This window comes from Rosa rugosa, chromosome 6 (genome assembly GCF_958449725.1).
Source record: "Rosa rugosa chromosome 6, drRosRugo1.1, whole genome shotgun sequence".
Lineage (NCBI taxonomy): Eukaryota > Viridiplantae > Streptophyta > Magnoliopsida > Rosales > Rosaceae > Rosa > Rosa rugosa.
The window spans coordinates 25,000,182-25,019,920 of NC_084825.1; the positions used below are offsets into that span (position 1 = coordinate 25,000,182).

The window sequence follows — 19,739 nt, forward strand, 5'->3', positions numbered from 1 at the left end:
ATATTAGAGATGTTGTTTCCTATTTTATCCTAATTAATTTGCATGCCTAAATTAATGGTTATAGTTTTTTTGTTAGTAATATTTTGTAGAAATAATTTTTTTTTTGGACTATTGCAGTTATAAATCCCACTCCTTGGACAATGCTATCCCACTCCCTCACTTTCACCTCCCACGTTAGGTTTTGCTTCTTTTTTTTTGTTTCCAATATTTTCAATTACCAATATATCCTTTATGTGTTAGATTATAAATTATAGAGTTTTTAATGAACCATGGGTAAAATAGGTAGTTCAAAAATTTAACCATTCTCCCTGAGAATTGGCTTAATTATATAAGATTCAGTTTTCATCATTTATTTTGTTGTTTTAGTTATTAATAAAGATAATATTAGAATTTTACGTGTCAAAAACTTATACGTTGTACAAAGGAGACGGTAAAATTTCTACCTATGTCTCCTCTACAATGCATGTTTTAGGTACATACTCGGCTGAATTTATATATGTTGTATCTTGTGAGAAACCAGATAACCAAAAAAAAAAAAAACATTGTGACATGAAGAATTGGAATAAAATCGAACAACTAAAAGACAAACAAATGGAAATTCCATAAGAAATTAAGTTCCAAAAGCAAGAGAATCTTTGGACAAAAGATTTTGCCTTTTTCATTTTTGTTGTTTTTCGTTTTTAACTCCGATGAGGCTTGGAATATTGGGGTAGGCCGCCCTTCTCTTGTTTTTGAAAGGGAACAGCGGAAAGGGGGTCAAAATAGCTATTGGCAAAGGACAATCCTAGAGTAGACTTTTACTTAAAAGCATCAAGAATGCATGATGCCAATTTCTATTATCCAAATATCAAGTGAAAATAACAGTCTTAAGTTTTTTTCTCTCAAAACCCTAGGCGGCAGTTGGTCTTTCCGTCCAAGTTTTATGCCCGGTCCGACGGCATGCCCTCGCGGCGTTGTCGTCGGACGGGCCAGAGGGGACCTCGTGTCCATTGTTGGGTTGTCCTGGAGTAAGCGTTGTCAAAGTAGTGGAGGTGTCGGGGACACTTCATTGGCCAGAGAAAGAAAGGTAAATGGATTTTCTTCTCTCTCTTAAGAGAAAGAAATATTTGAATTTAGGACCACTTAACTACAAATGAAAAATTAGATAGAACGACAAAAAAGGTTTAAATTGAGTGACTAAATTAGAAATTTTTTAGAAACAGTGATGTTCACCTGCTCGAAAATTGAGCAAGAAAATTATGCACATTTGTGATTTGATTTAGATCTAACAATGGGAAGAATTATTTTTGAGTGTAAGTTGTTTTATTTTCTATCGTTTGATCTAGAACCAAGAGTTGTGAGCATAATTTACTTGTTTAGTTACTGAACATGTTAAGATTACTGTTTTTAAAAAAGCTTAATAGCCGAATTACCTCATATTTTTCCTTCTATTGTCAATTTACTCAATAACACTAACTTTTCCAAAGTTTGTCAATTTACACATTTTTGTTAACTTTTATCAAGTTCCACCGTTATGTATTCTCACATGCCAAACATGTGAGGGTAATTTGGTCTTTTTCATTATTTATTTTTTATTTTCTTTATTTAAATTTAAATTTTTTATTTTATGTTTCCTTTTCGTATAAAAATCTCACTACCCATCAATTTTTATTTTTTGTCAACAATAACTTCGCTCCATTTTGAGGCTGATTATCTTATCCAAACTTAGGAATTATTATTAACTTTCATGACAAAAAAGACTTTATTTTTTATTTTTTTCGCAGATAAACAAAGAAATAAAATAGAATAAAATAAAGAGAATTTTTATATACATAGCCTTAATTACTTAATATACATACCAATATTTTGATATTTTACTAATTTAGATTTGATAAGCTAATCAAACCAAAGAAGAAAAGGCAACCTAAGAAGACTGAGGCTCCAAAGAATGGAGATATGTCGGGGAGTTCAAGTTTTTCTCCATCTGAAGCAGTGCAGGTGGAGACAACAGGATTCCATGACCAGGAAACAATGGAGGATGCCGCCATTTTGGCATCAGGTGCTCATTTGGATTGAGGAAAGTCGCCAGTAACCCTTGTAGCATCTTTGCTTTTGATAATCTCTTAAGTGATGCAGGGTGTTTTGCCTGGATGTGTGTTAAGCTTCTTAGCCTAAAAAGGTCGAATTACTTTGATAATGACTCTATCTGACAGCTCTACTGAGCGGGTCATTGTGTGTAATTTTGCTAAACTTCAATATTAGTTGACTATTTTTTTTTTGGAAAAAAAAAAAAAAAAACTATATCAAATTACGACATTTATATTAGATTCTGGTATCGTCCTCCTCCAAAAACCATATTCCGCACAAGTATATCTAAAGTGATTACCTTCCATCGGTTGCTTAGTAATTGCTTGAAATTGTAAACATGATTAATCTAATATATCCCCTCTTAAACTCAAGGACATACTCATGTTTTTTTTTTTACTCCTACTGGTACCTAATCATTAGTCAAACTAGACTTCCAATTAATTGTATATGCTGCTATCTATGAATATCCCAACTAAAATTTTGAACAAAAGACAAATCGCCTCTAGTTGTCCTTCAATCTGATCATACATTTTCAAGACTCCAATCCATCTCCAACCAAGCCAAGTCAACAAACCATTTTAAGAAAACAGAGAAACCCTAATCGTACTTGCAATCGGCGGGATCAAAAATTGCATGTTGTTCGATTTTGGTAGTCCACTGCGTCCATCTTTAGGATGGGATCCATATATGGTGTTGAGAAAAATCTGTTAACTGATTGATAATTGATGTTGGTGTATGAGAATTATGGGTAGTTTGGGCAACTTTTGGTTGTGTATTTTGTAAAATGATAGGACGAAAACTTTAAAAGGTGGTGTATTAAGTGACCGGTGTATATTAAGTGATTAGTGATGTGTATTTAAATTTTTTCTAAAATTAACAAATAAACTATATCACCCTCATGTGTTTGGCACATGAGAACACTTAACAGTCGAACTTGACAGTAGTTTACAAAAATGTATAGGGAAAATTTCACAAACAGTACACAAAGTAAAGGCCACTAATAATTTTTATACATAAAGTTGCAAACCAAACATTTCGGTACACGAAATCTAAAACTCGACCCACTATCAGTACACGACGTCAATTTTGGCCACCAAAATGTCCATTATGCCCTCAGTTCTTTTTTTTTTTAATAAATTTTTTTTTCCTTAATTTTTTCTGTTATTTTTTTCTATTATTATTTTTCCTTCGTTTTTTCTGTTATTTTTTTGTCCTTCATTTTTTCTGTTATTTTTTTCTATTATTTTTCTTCCTTCTTTTTTTCTGTTATTTTTTTTCCTTCGTTTTTTCTGTTATTTTTTTTCTATTATTTTTTTTCCTTCATTTTTTCTGTTATTTTTTTCTATTAATTTTTTTCCTTCATTTTTTCTGTTATTTTTTTTTCTTCCTTCGTTTTTATCTCTTTCTTTCTTTTCACATGACTAAATATTGGCTGAATTACAAATATAAGCTGTAGGACCATAAATCTCACCAATTTGAGGGCAAGGGCGGCGTTGGAAGCGAGGGAGTGAGCCCGGAAGAAGGAAGAAGAAAGAGATAAAAACGAAGGAAAAAAAATAACAGAAAAAACGAAGGAAAAAAAATAATAGAAAAAAATAACAGAAAAAAAAAAATTAACAGAAAAAAAAAGAAGGAAAAAAAATAATAGAAAAAAATAACAGAAAAAACGAAGGAAAAAAAAATAACAGAAAAAAAGAAGGAAAAAAAATAATAGAAAAAAATAACAGAAAAAAAATTATTAAAAAAAAAACTGAGGGCATAATGGACATTTTGGTGTCAAAAATTGACGGACGTCGTGTACTGATAGTGGGTCGAGTTTCAGATTTCGTGTACCGAAATGTTTGGTTTGGAACTTTATGTATAAGAATTATTAGTGGCATTTACTTGGTGTACTGTTTGCGAAATTTTCCCAAATGTATAAATTGGCAAATTTTGAAAAAGTTAGCGTATTATAGTGTAAACTTGATAAGTTAGTGTGTAATTGACAATAAAGAGAAAATTCAGAGGGTAATCTAGCCATTAAGCCTTTTAAAAATGAGTTAGTTAAATGACAATGGACAAAAATATAGTAAAAGACAGCGCACTAAAATCAGTTCAATATTCATGAAAAGCCGGTTTGACAAACATATAGTAAAAGCCTTTTAAACATGAGTTCTAACTTTCTTTCCCTCCTTAAAAAAAAGACAAAAATATAGTAGGATAATGGTCCATTTGGTTTGGGGTGATAATTAATATTAACATTGTGGTTGTAAAATGTTTAATTTTACCCTCTTAATTTGCAAAGTTGGTCTAAAAACTAATTTTGACAAAAAGTTTTTGATGTGCAAGTTATGTGTAAGGATAAATTTGTCATCTCAATCAAAAAATAAAACAAAAGAAAATTAATGTAGAAATTTTATGGAATGAAATTAAAAAAAAAATAGAACTCCACAACCTCTTATTTTTTTAGTGAGACACTATTTTTTATTTAATTTCAATTTTTGGATGCTATTTAATTTCTAATTTTTACTTTTTATATTGAAATTTATTCTTGTACATGTGAGAATTTTTGTCAAAAATAGCATTTGGACCAAAATTAATGAATTTTGCAATTTAAATTCCAAAATTAATTTTGAGCATCACTCCAAACCATACAGACTATTTATAACTTTTACCCCAATATAGTAGTCATTTCTAAATTATTTTTTATTACTAATTCGCTAACATAACCGAGGTGATTTGATGCCTCACCCCGATCAAAAAAGAAAAAACTTGACGCCAATTGTTTGAAAATGTAGGATAGTTGAACTACTTTTTGAAAATGATAGGTTCACAACATAAGCAGTTTAACATCACATGACTTTTATTATTCTCAAAAAAAAAAAAAAAATCACATATATAGTTCAAATTTTTTATTTTTTTTAAGATTCTATTAGGCCACAAACTTTGGGGAGGGAAAATACTTAGGTCCAAACTAGTTTTTACATATTTGCTTACAATTTAGTAATCTAAATTCATGATTTACCTATTTGAAAAATTATTAATGATCATTTATATAAAAAATCAGTTTTTAATTTAAATATTTTCGAAGAAAATATCAACTACCGCCTTTAATTTGTCCCAAGATATTTAGATCACCTTGTGTGCCTTAAATGGAATATGGCCAATGATAAGACAAGACCTCAAATCATGTTGTGAGAATCTTGTTAATAGATGATTTTTCTTGGCCAAAAAAGCAAAAAATTAGAAAGCAGAGCACAGAAATAAGAAAGATGTCACACCATATTTGGCAATAATTAAGAATGCATGTGAGGAGCATCCCATTGGCTCTTGTCAACTTCTCAAAGTATCCATATCATCTTTTCTTTTCAAGCAAGAGAATACTAAGATGGTATACTTAAGCTTAATTTGTTGCTCTTTTAACTAATCTCTAGCAAAATAAGAGAGAAACAGTATACCCTTCATATGCAGTGTTCTAGAAACCCTAGAGAGAGCCTCCCTCTCGCCCCTAGAGTAAAACCTAGCGGATTCCTCGATCTCCACCGGGGATCTACTGACTCCGATCTCTGGACCTCTCTTATCCTTGCTTTTCCATGCAGCGTTTTAAGATCCTTGCTTGGAATTGTCGGGGGCTCAACAATATTGAGACTCAAGATGCTTTAGTCAATATTGTGCGCCAGAAAAACCCTAGTATTGTTTTCCTATCAGAAACCCTAGCTACGCCAGACCTGCTTAACGACGTCCGCAGACGTATAGGTTTTGACGGGGTGATTTGCTCACCACGAGAAGATGACTGTCGCGGATTGGGATTATTTTGGAGGAATGAAATCCCTGTACGTCTCCGGAATTACTCAGCAAATCACATTGATGCAGAAGTAGGAGCTATTGGATCAGAAGGTGTGTTTCGGTTCACAGGAATATATGGCGTAGCTACAATGGCTAATCGCAATACAACATGGAACCTACTCAGAACCCTAGCAGAACAGATCAACCTCCCATGGCTTATTGCTGGAGATTTTAATGAAATCCTGTGTCTGGCTGACAAATCTGGTGGCCCGGCTCGTAGTGCTGCTCAGATGACTCGTTTTCGTCAAGCTTTGGTGGACTGTGGTTTGCTGGATATGGGATTCGTGGGTTCCCGCTTTACCTGGGCAAATCGATTTACAAAAGAAAGGCTTGATAGAGCTTGTCAGAATGTACAATGGAGAGAGTTGTACCCTTTTTCCCGAGTCCTCACATTGCCTCTGAGCAGATCTGACCATTGTCCATTACTTATTGAAGTTAATCCTGAGAGGCCTTTGGAGAGACGCTCTCCTCGACAATTTCGGTTCGAAGAAATGTGGTTGTCTCACTCTGACTGTGGGAATGTTGTGAAGAAAGGCTGGATGTTGCCTTCTACTGGGGCGTCTATGGCTCAGGTTGGTAGGAAGATCCATCATATAGGTAATCTCCTTCTTAGTTGGCATGAAGGAGTGTTTCAGCAACGACAGGTTGAGATGAAGTTAATTCAAACTAAGTTGGATGAGTTAATGAAAACAGCTCACCAGGATACCCATTTTGACGAACAGAGAGCTCTCCAATTTCGATTGAATGAACTGCTTTCAATTAATGAAACTTATTGGAGGCAACGCTCCAAAATTCAATGGCTTCGGGAAGGTGATCGGAACACTAGTTTTTTTCACAGGAGAGCCTCTAACAGAAGATGCAGAAATCGTGTCAAAGGTTTGGAGGCAGAGGATGGGAAGTGGACCAACGAACCAAGTGAAGTGACTAATATCCTAGTTCGATATTATGAGTCTATCTTTCATTCAGAAAACTCGGACCCTTTGGCTACGGACATGATCCTTGACTGTATTCAACCTCGAGTCACTGAGAGTATGAATGCTGAACTCCGGGCCCCTTACTTAGATAATGAGATTAAACGAGCCTTATTCCAGATGCACCCTTCAAAATCCCCGGGACCGGATGGTATGTCTCCCTGCTTTTTTCAAAAGTTTTGGGATGTGGTGGGATTTGATGTTTGTAAGGCAGTTCGAGAAGTACTCAGTACGGGTATGATTTCCCAGGAGTCTAATTTCACCCACCTTGCCTTGATCCCAAAAATCAAAGAGCCAAAGTTAGCATCGGATTTACGTCCAATTGCTCTTTGCAACGTGGTCTACAAGATTGCTTCAAAAGTATTGGCTAATAGGTTGAAAAAGTTTCTTCCAGACATTGTTTCTCCACTTCAGAGTGCTTTTGTTCCCGGTCGTCTCATCTCTGATAATACTCTCGTGGCTACTGAGGTAGCACATTTTATGAAGAAGCTTCGAAGACAGGCTGACGGCTTCTTTTCCCTGAAGCTAGATATTTCTAAGGCCTATGATAGACTAGAATGGAGCTATTTGGAGGCTGTCTTGGTAAAACTTGGCTTCTCCAGAGATTGGGTGGACATTATCTTAGCTACTCTAAAGTCTGTAAGTTACTCTATCCTAATTAATGGTAACCCTACTGGTTTTATTTTGCCAACAAGGGGTATCAGGCAGGGGGATCCCCTCTCCCCGTATCTGTTTATCTTATGTGCAGAAGGTCTTTCTGCGTTAATTTCTTCAAAGGTTCAGAATGGGGTTCTCAGGGGAATCACTATGTCACCATCTGCTCCAACCATCCACCACTTGTTATTTGCGGATGATAGTTTTCTGTTTGGTGAAGCTTCTGCTAGAGAGTGCCAGGCTATTAAGAATATTCTCTCCATTTATGCCAGGGCTTCAGGGCAGAAGATTAACCTAGAGAAATCTAGTGTGGTGTTTAGTGGTAATGTGGGTTTGCAGTCGAGGAATCACCTGGCAGCCATTCTTGGTGTTAAATGTGTGAAGGAACATGGGTTATACCTTGGTCTGCCAATACATGTGGGGCATAATAAACAGCCATATTTGCTTACTTGAAGGAAAGACTTACCAAGAAATTGATAAGTTGGAGATCTAAGATACTTAGTGCAGGAGGGAAAGAGCTTCTACTCAAAGTTGTTGCTCAGGCTCTTCCGAATTATGTCATGAATTGTTACTTGCTTCCCAAGTCCCTTTGTGACGACCTCCAGCAACTCTGTGCCCAATTTTTTTGGGGAAGCACTGATGAAAAAAGAAAGATTCATTGGAGATCGTGGGAAAGGATGTGCCTTCCAAAGGAGCAGGGTGGGTTAGGATTTAAACATCTTTATGCTCATAACCTAGCCATGTTATCAAAACAAGGGTGGAGGTTTTTGTCCAAACCTACATCACTTGTAGCTCGTGTATTTAAGGCTGTCTACTACCCTCATGGTTTGTTTCTTACAGCTGATTTGGGTGATAGACCATCCTATTCTTGGAGAAGTATTCTGGAAGCCAGATCAACGTTACAAGCTGGTCTTTTTTGGAGGATTGGCAATGGAACCTCTGTTAATATATGGACAGATGAATGGATTCCTAATGTTGCAGCCCACTCAATATCTTGACCGGCCGACACTGTTTTTGAATATGTTGCTGACTTGCTCGATCCTAGTACTGGATCCTGGGACCATGCTGCAGTTCATGCATGTTTTGCACCTGATATTGCCATGCATATTTTGACTATTCCCTTAAGTAGACGTTTTGGGGCAGATAAGATTGCTTGGAAGTTTGACAAGAAAGGTTGGTTTTCCGTTAAATCTGCGTAGAAGGTGGCTCGTGCTTTTTCCATTGGCCACATTTTTGCTTCAACATCACATGGAGATCCGTATGCTCAGCTTTGGAAGGCTTTGTGGAAGGCCAAAGTTCCCAACAAGGTGGCCATTTTTGGATGGCGTGCTGCTCATAATCTTCTTCCTACTAGAGTGGCATTGACTGCGAAAGGGTATACCGGTGAGGTACATTGTGTTGTGTGCTGCCAAGCTGCAGAATCGCTTGAACATCTTTTCTGTGACTGTTTGATAGCCCGAGATATTTGGAGTGCCCATCCTTTCGTGATCTCTCCCTCTAGTTTACCATGGAAGGACTGGTTGTTGGCAAGGGCTAGTTCTCTGTCTTCAACCCTCTTTGATAAGCTACTTATTCTTTTATGGAGTCTGTGGCGAAACCGAAATGAAATTTTATGGAAGAATCATTCTCAGACTAGCTCTTGCCTCGTGGCTACTGCTTTATCTTGGTACGAGGAATTTCTCCAAGCAAACATGTGTGGGATTCCTTCTCAAGGCCAGCACCAGTTGAGTAAGAAGTGGAAACCCCCTGTTGGGGATGTGTTGAAATTGAATGTCGATGGAGCCTATTTACCTCAAGTTCCCTATGGGGGTACAGGGGGTGTGCTTCGAAATATGCAAGGGCACTTTCTAGCTGCTTTTGTCCATAGGGTGGAATATATCAGTTCTCCTCTTCACTCCGAGCTGATGGCTTTGAATCAAGGAGTACAATTCTTACACTCCATGCAAGTAACGAGTGCAGTGATAGAAAGTGATTGCCAGATCGCAGTAGCAGCTCTCACCAGTGAGCAAGTTGATCTCTCTCAACTCAGTGCTTTAATTGCTGAAATTAAGGACCTGTTATCTCCAAACGCAGGTATTTATATACAGTTTGTTCCCAGGCAGGCTAATACTGTCGCTCATAGGCTTGCTAGCCATGGTTTTGAATCTAATGTCAATCATGAGTGGTTTGTAAATGCTCCAGAACTTCTCCTGGATGCCCTTATGTACGATCTCAATCGTATTCATTAATAAATTTCTTTTGCTTCAAAAAAAAAAAAAGAGAAACAGTATCTTTTTGGTCTCATAAGTCTACATCAAAATTGAAGCATCGTCATTGGTTTTGATAATCCTATCTATTTGGACAATGAAATGTTGCTCCTTCCTTTTAATTAATCAAAGAATTCAACTTATCTTCTTGTATAGTTGTACTATTATCGAAGCAAAAGTATGATAGGAGTCTACAATACATTAACGTTTGACGTTTCAGGGTACAAAAGTAGCCGACAAACTCCTTACAGTAATAAACAAACTCTCTATAATCTCTATTAATTCATGTTTATAAGCCGATATAGTTTATCATATAATCAAATTGAAGTCATCTACTTAATATACTTTTTATTAATGCACCGAATTTGTCATTATGTAACAATATTTTGTTCTGTCTTATTCTGATGAGTGTGGAAGGATATAAACTGTTAGACTATTTTTCTTTTGTTGGACATGAGAAATATTGATTATTTAGCAGGTAGGAATGTCACCACCAAAGTTGTAGTTGAGTTAATAAAACCAAAACCCCCACAAGGCCACAAGTAGTCAACAAAACAAGCACAATTTAATAAACTGAAATGGATATGCACAGTAGGACAACTGTACTGCATGTGAGGGCAGGATCAATATGGACCCTCACCTGAACCACTCAGCTTGCAAGAACATGCAAAACCCAAAAGTTGTATAATTTTTCCCTCTAGTCTTTTGGATAAACAGAAATAGAGGGAAAAAAATATATTAGGAAAATGAAATAAAATAGCATAAAAGCCAGGAAGAATTAATAAGATGAGCAAAGACCCAAAAACCATGGGAAACTTGTTGCAGAGTAGGTGATCAATAAGTTGTATTCTTTAAATGGCTGATTCTTGACTTTGACTGCATCAGTTGGTTAATCCTTGCTTTTACATGAAGCATAGGATTTGCATATGTAAGTGATCCAACAACCAAGACTTTCATATACTATGTAACTGTTAAGATGATTGGTATACTTCATTAATCATATTAGTCAAAACCCAGAAATGGATCCAATGAAAGAGGCATCACCTTACTAGTTCAATGAGAAAAAAAGGCTACTAAACATGGAATCTTCCTCTCCCTCAAAACCAATACATGTTTAGTATGAATTATAACTTTATAAGTTGATAAATTGTAATGTACTTACGATCTAATGTATTAACTTAAATGTTGTCACATGCTGAAATCAATCTAATTTACCGAAACTTATTTAAAAATAGTAATTAAGGAATCATGTAGCAATATTTGAGTTAACTAATTCATCGATCTGTTCTGTATCGGATACACTCAATGCATGATTTCTGGACAACATCGCCATTTGCCAATTTAGTTGTTTCTCTCTTTTCTGGAAATGCCTCACCTCTCTTACAAATAGTTCCTCCATTTGTATGTCCATTATAAAGTTTGGAGACATTATTTTTGAAATCATTCTTCTGTTGCAGAGTAAATGTAATACAGCATTTGAAAAGCTTCCCAGTCATATATGTTTGGTGTTTTAGCCTTTGCAAATGTGAGTATAATACAAAGTTGGAGTTCCAAAAAAAGAAAAAAGAAAAAATGCAAACCTTACAAGCTTCCAAGAGGGTCCATATGCAAATCTAACCAAATCTTAAGAAAGATCAAAAAGAGGAAGGCAAGGAACAATCTTATCATTGATGCCTGAACCCTAAAATCCTACTTGTGTGCCGGATTGTAAGAATAAGCTCGTAATACCGTCAAACAAGAAGATTAAAGAAACAACTTTCATATTGGTTAAAGAACAGAACATATTTACATCGTAGGAACATTAAGAACTAGAAATGAAATATTTATCATGTAGGTTTTGAAAAGACATGAAAAAAAAATCACAGAATCCTGATGGAACTGACGATAGAAACGCCAATTATAGTGTAAGGGAATCAATGGAAGTAACATTGGATCTCAATGCAAATCACTTCCATTTCTTGAACTTTCCCCCATGGTGCTTTCCAAATTTCCCATGCTTGAACTTCCCCCCATGATGCTTTCCAAATTTCCCATGACCAAAGCCATGGTGACCCCCAAAACCAAAGCCATGGGAACCTCTTCCATGACTACTACCATGCACAAGATGGTGAACCCCATAACCTGCAGCGGCCGCAGCAGCACCACCGGCTAGCATAGCTCCCATTCCCATACCAGATCCATGCCCTGCAATACTTTTTAGTCAGCTCAATTGCAATAAAAAAATTTGGTGCCTTGACCCTTACTCCAATGAGGGCCTTTTAATTCTACGTGAGTTGCTACACAGTGACATCCTAGAACAATATTCTGAAACTCTTACTGGTGCTTGTTACTTACCAAAACAAAAGTGGGATGGTATATGTTACTCTACCAACAGCCTTCTAATTATATTGAATGGTCATCAACATTGGTTTTGTTCAGTTGAAGCTTGAAACGTCTTCTATAAACCAAAATTAGAAGCACATCAACTAAAGAGACAATCTCGTCCAAATTCCAAACGACAAAACATTGGTTTGGATTGGATTGCTTGAGTGGTTGTTAAGTTTGGTTGCTGGACAGCCCTAATATTGTTAGCAAGGTTGTCAGCGCGCAATTTGGTTCTTAGAAGAAAACTAAAACAAATGATAGGAAAAAACACCATGGTCTTGCCCTTTTGAGCTATCCGTCGTAGTACAACCCATGGAAGGACTATAACTTGACTAAAACCAAACTCGATCTATTCTATATTTAACTTTGTATTATATAAGACCACTAAGTGGAAGGTTGGATTACCTGATTTATGTGGAGCTGATGGACCTGGATAACCAGCTGGTGGATATCCGCTAGGGGCAGGATAGTCGGCTGGTGGATATCCGCTAGGGGCAGGATAGCCGGCTGGTGGATATCCACTAGGGGCAGGATAGCCGGCTGGTGGATATCCCATAGGGGGAGGATTTCCAGATGGGGGATACCCACTTTGAGGAGGGTAGCCATCTGAAGGAGGGTATCCGCCAGAGGGAGGGTAACCGTCAGAGGGAGGATACCCGCCAGAAGGAGGGTACCCAGGTGGTGCATATCCTTGTGGGGGATATCCGTGTCCTTGATGAGAATGTGATCCAGGGCGCGGCTTGTGTCCAGCAGCAAATCCAGCAAGACTTGAGAGTAGCCCTCTGTCAGTAGTATCATTATTTTTGTCTTTTCCACCTCCCATCTTACTTCAACTTGAAATTAATGCCTACAAAAACCTATGATTCAGGGTAAAGCAATGAGACAGAAGCAACAACAAGAAACAGGCACAAAGCAACCCTCAATCACTTCACACTAACTTGGCAGATTACTGTTTTAACAAAGTCTAAAGAAAAATGACACATAGAATTTTACAGAGATGTGCTTACCAAATATCCAGGATATGTCTGGGAATTTATTAAATCTACGAGACCATGATTATAACTTGTTAAACGAGCCCTTTTTATCAAAATGATTTTTAATAAACAGGTTACAGTTCATGGCAACAACTGTTCTGCAGAAATTTAAATGCAAAGAGCCTGACTTGGAATCAAGCTACACAACCTCAAATATTGAAAAATTCCAAGGACCTACCACCTGGGAAAAATTTTAACTACTCAACTGGCCAAATAAGAAAACATAAGAGCACATATCTATGCAGAGGAGATGAGGGTGTTTGGATTGAAGATAGGAATGACTAACTAATACATTAGACAAAACTCAATGTACTACGAAAATATTGGGTCTATAGGCTCTGGATGATGTTTAGGTGGTAGTGACATATACATAAAACAGAGACCACTACAAAAGTATAAGCACCCTAAACCACAAGCACCTATAACCAAAGGAAGCCTAGTTAAAAAGAAGGTATAGATTAAGAGATCAATCACGACAAACATGGATGAAGCAAAATGAAAAGACCTGAAAAGAAAAATTTCCTAGGAGATATGTCATATAATAAAGAACCTAAATGGATATTAGCTGAGCAGGCTCATGTGTATGACAAATGCAAAGATGACAGTGATGATTAGCAATATAACTTGCCAAAGAAAATCATTTTATGTCTTTCTAATTCTTTGTTCCATACATGGGAGTGATTCTTGGAGCAGAACTTTTGCCATATGGTTTAAACTGGAATATTGGCTGAGGTAAAGATTACTTTTGCGGAAGATAACTGGACTGTAGCTCAGTCAATTCCTGCAAATTTGAAATCCTTGACTATTTGTGAAGCATAAATCTGGAAATTAATGGGATCTGCATTTGATAAAAAACCTTCTTCCTGATGAGATCAGCCAAAGAATAAATGGTCTTCATACAGGAGGCTCCTTTAGTGTAAAGGGGCTGTATATGGGTTTGACCTCCAATATATGCTTATCAGACCCGCTTCTCTGATCATTTATTATGATTGGCAGTGGGGCTCAATATGAAAACACCTAATCCCTCCATAATTAAAAAGTCCGATACCAGGCTTCTCGCTAATGAATCTAGAATGCATAGAGGAATGCCACCACTGATTGCTGTCCTATGTGTACTGGTGGTGAGTCTACTGATCCTGTTTTTGAAAGATGCAATGCACCTTTTAGGCTGCTCTTCACCAAAACTGTGAGCTCAATTCATCTTTCTATGAGTTTCAATGGTTTGGTGCTTAACTTGATGTCTATAAATATTTTACATTATGGTGTTCCTTGACACTGTTTTGCATGGAGGTGCAAACTCATCATTGATGATGCCTTTCATATTCCCACATAGCCTAACAACCTCATCACTTTTTTTTCTTTTTTTTTGTGATTACACTAAAACCAATAGGTTGCTGATTCAAAACCTGCTAGACTTATTCTGCAGCACTGTGGAATGTGCCAGCAAAGGACAGGTTCAAAGTTGATACTGATGTAAGTAGACTTTCTACTTCTGGTTCATATCTAAAGGTGGAGTCCTGAGGAATGATTGTAGAGTTTGGGTGAAGGGGTTCTTAGTTATCCTTGGAATTGGTCAAATTTTGAAGGGCATTGTGATCTCCTGAAGGGCTTAAAAATCGCTAGGGATTTTGTCATTCTGATAGGAGGAATGCTGAAGTGTAGCTTGACTCAGGCATTGCTGTTGACCTAATTCTCCAAACTATTCACACGTTTTAAGTTGTCAGATTATTATGAAGAAGGAAGGATTGTAATGTTCCTGTCTCCCATGTTTACTGAGAACAACACAAGGTTGCAGACAGCTTGACTGGGTTAGGGAATGCTTTTGATGCAGGCTGTGGATGGTTTAATGATCCTATTCTACTATTCCTCTCTTAGACAGTGTTGTCAGGTTCAGCTACTCCAAGGGCAGTTATTAATTAGGCGTCTATTTTTGGCTCCATGTAACCATAATATTATTTCTTCTATGGCCTTTAGTCTTTACAACGAATATTTACATCAAAATGCGATGCATCTGGTGTTACACTAGGCTAAAATTAAAATGCATCAAAAGCTTGTTCACCAGATATGCAACCACTCCATCGAAAAACACTATTCTATATACCTTTATAAGTGAACCTTACTACCTATTGTCCCAAACATTTGCAGAAAGTACACACTTTTAAATTAATCAATACATCGACATCAGCTTCAAACTTGCCATAGAAATTATAATGGACCCATGCATGATACTGTCATTATAAAAATATTATTTAAGATAGTTTTGCACACTGTTTATATTAGCAAGGATTTGACCAAATGATAATTTGAAGATCATGAAGTAATTTAGAGAAGATTGTTTTTAAGTGTGCAATTGATAACGATCACAATGAGAGAAAAGAAACCCATGTCTATGAAACGCATAGTTTTGGCAAAGATGGGAAAAAAGACTTCCATCCATTCATTCAATAACAAAGAAAAAGTCTTCTCAAAAAAACAAAATAACAAAGAAAAAGAAAACCATAGAACCACAAATCCAGAATGAAAAATAAAAACCAACTTTTTTTTTTCTAGGATTAGTAATCGATCACGTCACATATTACATGACCAACCCACCATTGATATTCAAATGAGAAACCCATGTTCATAGAAAGCATAGTTTTCAGGAAAACAAAAGGAAACGCGGTTAAGATGCAATTTGATCCACTGCATTCAACAACAAAGAGAACAATAAAACAAGGAAAAAGAACAAGATCAGAAAGCCATGCATCCACAAACCCAGAAGAGAAATGTTAACAGCAATTAGAGATTACCAAGATAACCAAGGGAACGAATGGAAAGAAAGTTAGAGATTGCTCACCAAAATGATGTTCGAGTTTTTGGGTGGATCACCAAAATAGATGTTGCCGTCTGTTGTGTGACAATTTTGAGGAGGAAGTGTATTGTTTTTGTTTTCTTGTTAAGATTGCATGCGCAGGCTGCTTCTCTCTTTTAATACCCCAAACAAACACGTGTGCAAAACTGCTGCCTTTTTTTTTTAATGGATAAGAAGGTAAAAAACTTTAAATAGGTGGAGTTGTTAAAAATGGGGAGAAAGATGGACAAGAAGTGGAACAATTAGTAGATATCGGGGCTGGCATACAGGAGACACAAGAAATTTTTAGGTAGGAAAGACGTGTTACATAGCTGGTACGTTTAGTTAATCGTGTTTTTCTGTCTCTTAATTGTATTTGGAAACTACTCATGTTTTATTAAAATGAAATATCCAAAACATCACCCACTACTCCTTTGTATGGGCAACGATTGGCTGGGCATACCAGCCACGTAACACGTCTGCCCTACCTAAAATTCCTTCGACACGAGACACTGTCAGGTGTATATGAGAAGTTTGTGTCGGACACGATTAACCAATGCATGCGCAATTCGCTATCCTTACAAATCTCATGCTAAGACAGTCAGACTGAAGACCTTCTTTGTGATATAGGGCAGTCTCTCATATGAAAATGAGTAAGGTGTGGTATATGGACAACATATGGCAACCTCTTGGATGGAGATGAAAAGATGGATGCCGTATATTGCATAGACTAGGGAGGTTAAATTTGTTATTCTTAAACTCTTTAAACCTCATACAATGTGATGGACTAGAAATACTTGCTCTGTTTGTCTAGTAGAGGGGATCCCGAACTGTCTCTTGGGTGTGAAGATAAGTAAGTTGAAATTTGGAAAGACCATATGAGAGGAAAGCTTTAGATTTGTATAATCGAATAGTGTTTGATACACCAAATTTGTAGAATGATATGGAATGTTAAAAAAGAATGTTTAGCAAAATACATAAATAGCAAAGCAGTGGAACTTGGCTGCTAAATACATGTGTATTATTTATGCAGTGTTTCTCCACTGGTATCTTATTTAGATGACTTCGAGTTCATATTCATAAATGAATTGAAATTTTGCAAGATTACTAGCTTCCGTATAGGCTTTTGTATAATGTTTCTCGGTTGTATTTGAATTGGAAGATACTTGCTTGAGGTATCAAGCTCAGTTGATTGGACTGCATTGACACCATGAAGAAAGTGTAGGATAAGGGTTTGATAGAAATCTCAGGACAACAACCTTGCTGAAGGTCAAGCTCTAAACTACTGCTAGCTTTAACAAAAACATCATACTGCCAAACCATTCCTACTGGTAAGCATAGGTCGTAAAGCTTGAGCAATAAAGCACTAGTATAAACGAAAAAACTTGGATACAAAGAAAAGAAATACGAGAGGTTTCTACGCAAACAGTCAGTCATTCTATATTATTCAGTTGAAGAACTCAAACATACTTACATCATAAGCAAATAAACTACTAGAATGCCATATATAATATGCAAAACTAAACTCTGAACAATAATAAATCAACAACCAACTCATCTGAAGTAATTATGAGAACGCCAATTGTAAAATAACATCATCTTCAGTGGACCGAGTTAGATTTCAAAGTCACCATTAGCTCTATTGCATTACTTCCATTTCTTGAACTTGCCTCCAAATCCAAATCGCTTGCCAAATTTGCCATGGCCAAACCCATGTTTACCATGCTTGAATTTCCCATGACCAAACCCCCCATGTTTGCCATGCTTGAACTTCCCGTGACCATAGCCATGGTAACCCCCGTGGTGACTTCCGTGCACAAGATGGTGAGCCCCATAAGCAGCAGCTGCAGCAGCAGCACCCCCAGCTAGCAGGCCTCCCATGTTCGATCCATGCCCTGTTACATTATCTTGTCAGAAAAGGTTGCAATAAAGATTGCAAAATGTAGCATACTATACTAAAAACATTTTGGTTCTATACAGCTTATATTCATCCGCATATAGTAGAGAGATGTAATATCAGAGACATTTTGCACGTATGCTACTTTTAATAGCAAAGAAGTTTAGGTGAAGAATAATAATTTTCTGAAAGTTTTAACTGATGCTGGTGATCTATCAAATCAAGTGGAAAGGTACAGGCAACTCTAGTACTCTACCAACAACCAAAATTCACATGTTGAATGGTGAAACAAAACTTTCAATGGTTCTACTTCTGAAAGTCCTAATCTATAGGTCCTGATACTAGGCAAGTTTCAGACAATCGAATTCTATTTTTGAGGTCACTAAAACAAAGCATAGGAGAAAATACGATCCTCCAGCCCTTGTAATGTATACACACCACAATGTAATCAATGGAAGGACTATCAAACTTTACTAATGGCACAACCGAGACTGAACACAACTAGCAAATAAACTAGTAATAATACAAGACACTAGTTACCTGTATGATGTGCAGCTGATGGACCTGGATACCCGGCTGGTGGATATCCGCCAGGGGAAGGATATCCAGATGGAGGATAACCACCCTGTGGAGGATATCCAGATGGAGGATACCCACCCTGCGGAGGATAGCCGCCTTGAGGAGGATACCCGCCTGCGGGAGGGTATCCATATCCTTGTGGGGGATACCCATATCCTTGTGGAGGGTATGATCCTCCATGCTGTGGGTAGTGTCCAGTAGCATATCCAGCAAGATTTGAAAATAGCCCTTTGTCTTTGTCATTAGGATCGTCTTTGTTATCCATTGCAACTTTCTTCTTACTTCAACTTGAAACTAATGCCTACATGAAATTGTAATTCAAAAGATCAAACCAAAGAAATGAACACAAAAACAGCCATCAGCTACAAAACAATCCCCATCATACTCTGCCTTACTAATTCATCAGTTCAACCAAGAACAACACACAATCTTGTAAAGATTCTTTAATCAAAATTGAAAATAGGTAATAGCAGTAACTTCTTTGCAAAACTTCAAACAAAAAGAGAATCATCTTGAACCAAACTACACTACTCAGAGCCCTAAAACCCCATTTCAAAAATAATTATGTTCCCAAATTTGTGTGGATCAACAAGTTACTACATGACCAACTTAGCATTGATACTCAAACAAGAAACCCATGTTCATAAAAAGCCTAAGTTTGATAATGATGAAAAAGAAAGGGGCTGCAATCCATCCAATTCATTCAGCAACACAGAAAACTAAATTTCAAATCCCAAAACCCACAAAAATAATTCTCACTACAATCAAACATCAAGTTTCAGAAGCAAAAGAAAGAAAAGAAAAAGGGGGATCATGAAAACAGAGAACTAGAGAAAAGAGGTGGAAATTTGCTCACCTAATTGATTGAAGGTACAACTCTCTTTAGTTTTGAAGCGTTTCTTTGTGTTGCTTCTCCTATTAATAAGAAATCGCTTTTCCTTGTGCCTCTCGGCTTTAATGACACACGCAAACGCGTACTCACCTTTTTCCTTTTTTCTTTTTGTCGTCAAATGCGTGTGAAATTTTGAGAAACTCGTAAAAAAAAGGGAGGAAAAAGTGATGTGAAATTATTAATTTCGTTGCTGGTTTGCATAAAATTGACTATCTTCGTTAATTTATGTGTTGAATCTGCATGATCGGTTGATACTCGAGTCGTCTTTTCATGTAATTTTTTCTCATATAATGTTTGTTCAATTTATCAATTTTTTTTTTTATATTCCGTAAAATTTTCTACAATTTTGCTTCTTGTTTTTTATTTGATCAAAATTTTTT

At 36.6% G+C, this 19,739-nt stretch overlaps 2 protein-coding genes across 7 annotated transcripts; both read right to left on the bottom strand.

Moving 5' to 3' along the window:
* Nucleotides 1-11,506: 11,506 nt before the first annotated feature.
* Nucleotides 11,507-16,149, bottom strand: LOC133715073 (uncharacterized). Of its 6 annotated transcripts, none has more exons than XM_062141388.1 (3): nucleotides 15,998-16,149; nucleotides 12,533-12,984; nucleotides 11,507-11,947 (listed from the first exon to the last, which is right to left on the bottom strand). In XM_062141388.1, the coding sequence occupies exons 2-3, from the start codon at nucleotides 12,948-12,950 to the stop codon at nucleotides 11,709-11,711; spliced, it is 657 nt and encodes a 218-aa protein (XP_061997372.1). In that variant the 5' UTR covers nucleotides 12,951-12,984; nucleotides 15,998-16,149; the 3' UTR covers nucleotides 11,507-11,708. The 6 variants fall into 6 exon arrangements, with proteins under 6 accessions (XP_061997372.1, XP_061997373.1, XP_061997377.1 ...); XM_062141389.1 differs by having other exon boundaries at nucleotides 12,533-12,974; nucleotides 15,998-16,140; XM_062141393.1 differs by lacking the exon at nucleotides 15,998-16,149 and adding an exon at nucleotides 15,951-15,968 and having other exon boundaries at nucleotides 12,533-12,974.
* Nucleotides 16,150-17,405: 1,256 nt separating this feature from the next.
* Nucleotides 17,406-19,456, bottom strand: LOC133715075 (glycine-rich protein A3-like). The gene is made up of 3 exons (XM_062141394.1): nucleotides 19,324-19,456; nucleotides 18,429-18,768; nucleotides 17,406-17,886 (listed from the first exon to the last, which is right to left on the bottom strand). Exons 2-3 carry the CDS (start codon nucleotides 18,730-18,732, stop codon nucleotides 17,639-17,641), a joined length of 552 nt encoding a protein of 183 aa, XP_061997378.1. The 5' UTR covers nucleotides 18,733-18,768; nucleotides 19,324-19,456; the 3' UTR covers nucleotides 17,406-17,638.
* Between the last annotated feature and the right edge of the window lie 283 nt (nucleotides 19,457-19,739).

Bases quoted from the DNA above. Each gene is read 5' to 3' on its own strand.
- LOC133715073 (XM_062141388.1), bottom strand. From the start codon at position 12,950: ATGGGAGGTGGAAAAGACAAAAATAATGATACTACTGACAGAGGGCTA. The intron at 11,948-12,532 runs GTAATCCAACCT...AAAGTATTGCAG, and splicing joins ATCAGCTCCACATAAATCAG to GGCATGGATCTGGTATGGGA.
- LOC133715075 (XM_062141394.1), bottom strand. From the start codon at position 18,732: ATGGATAACAAAGACGATCCTAATGACAAAGACAAAGGGCTATTTTCA. The intron at 17,887-18,428 runs GTAACTAGTGTC...ATAATGTAACAG, and splicing joins ATCAGCTGCACATCATACAG to GGCATGGATCGAACATGGGA.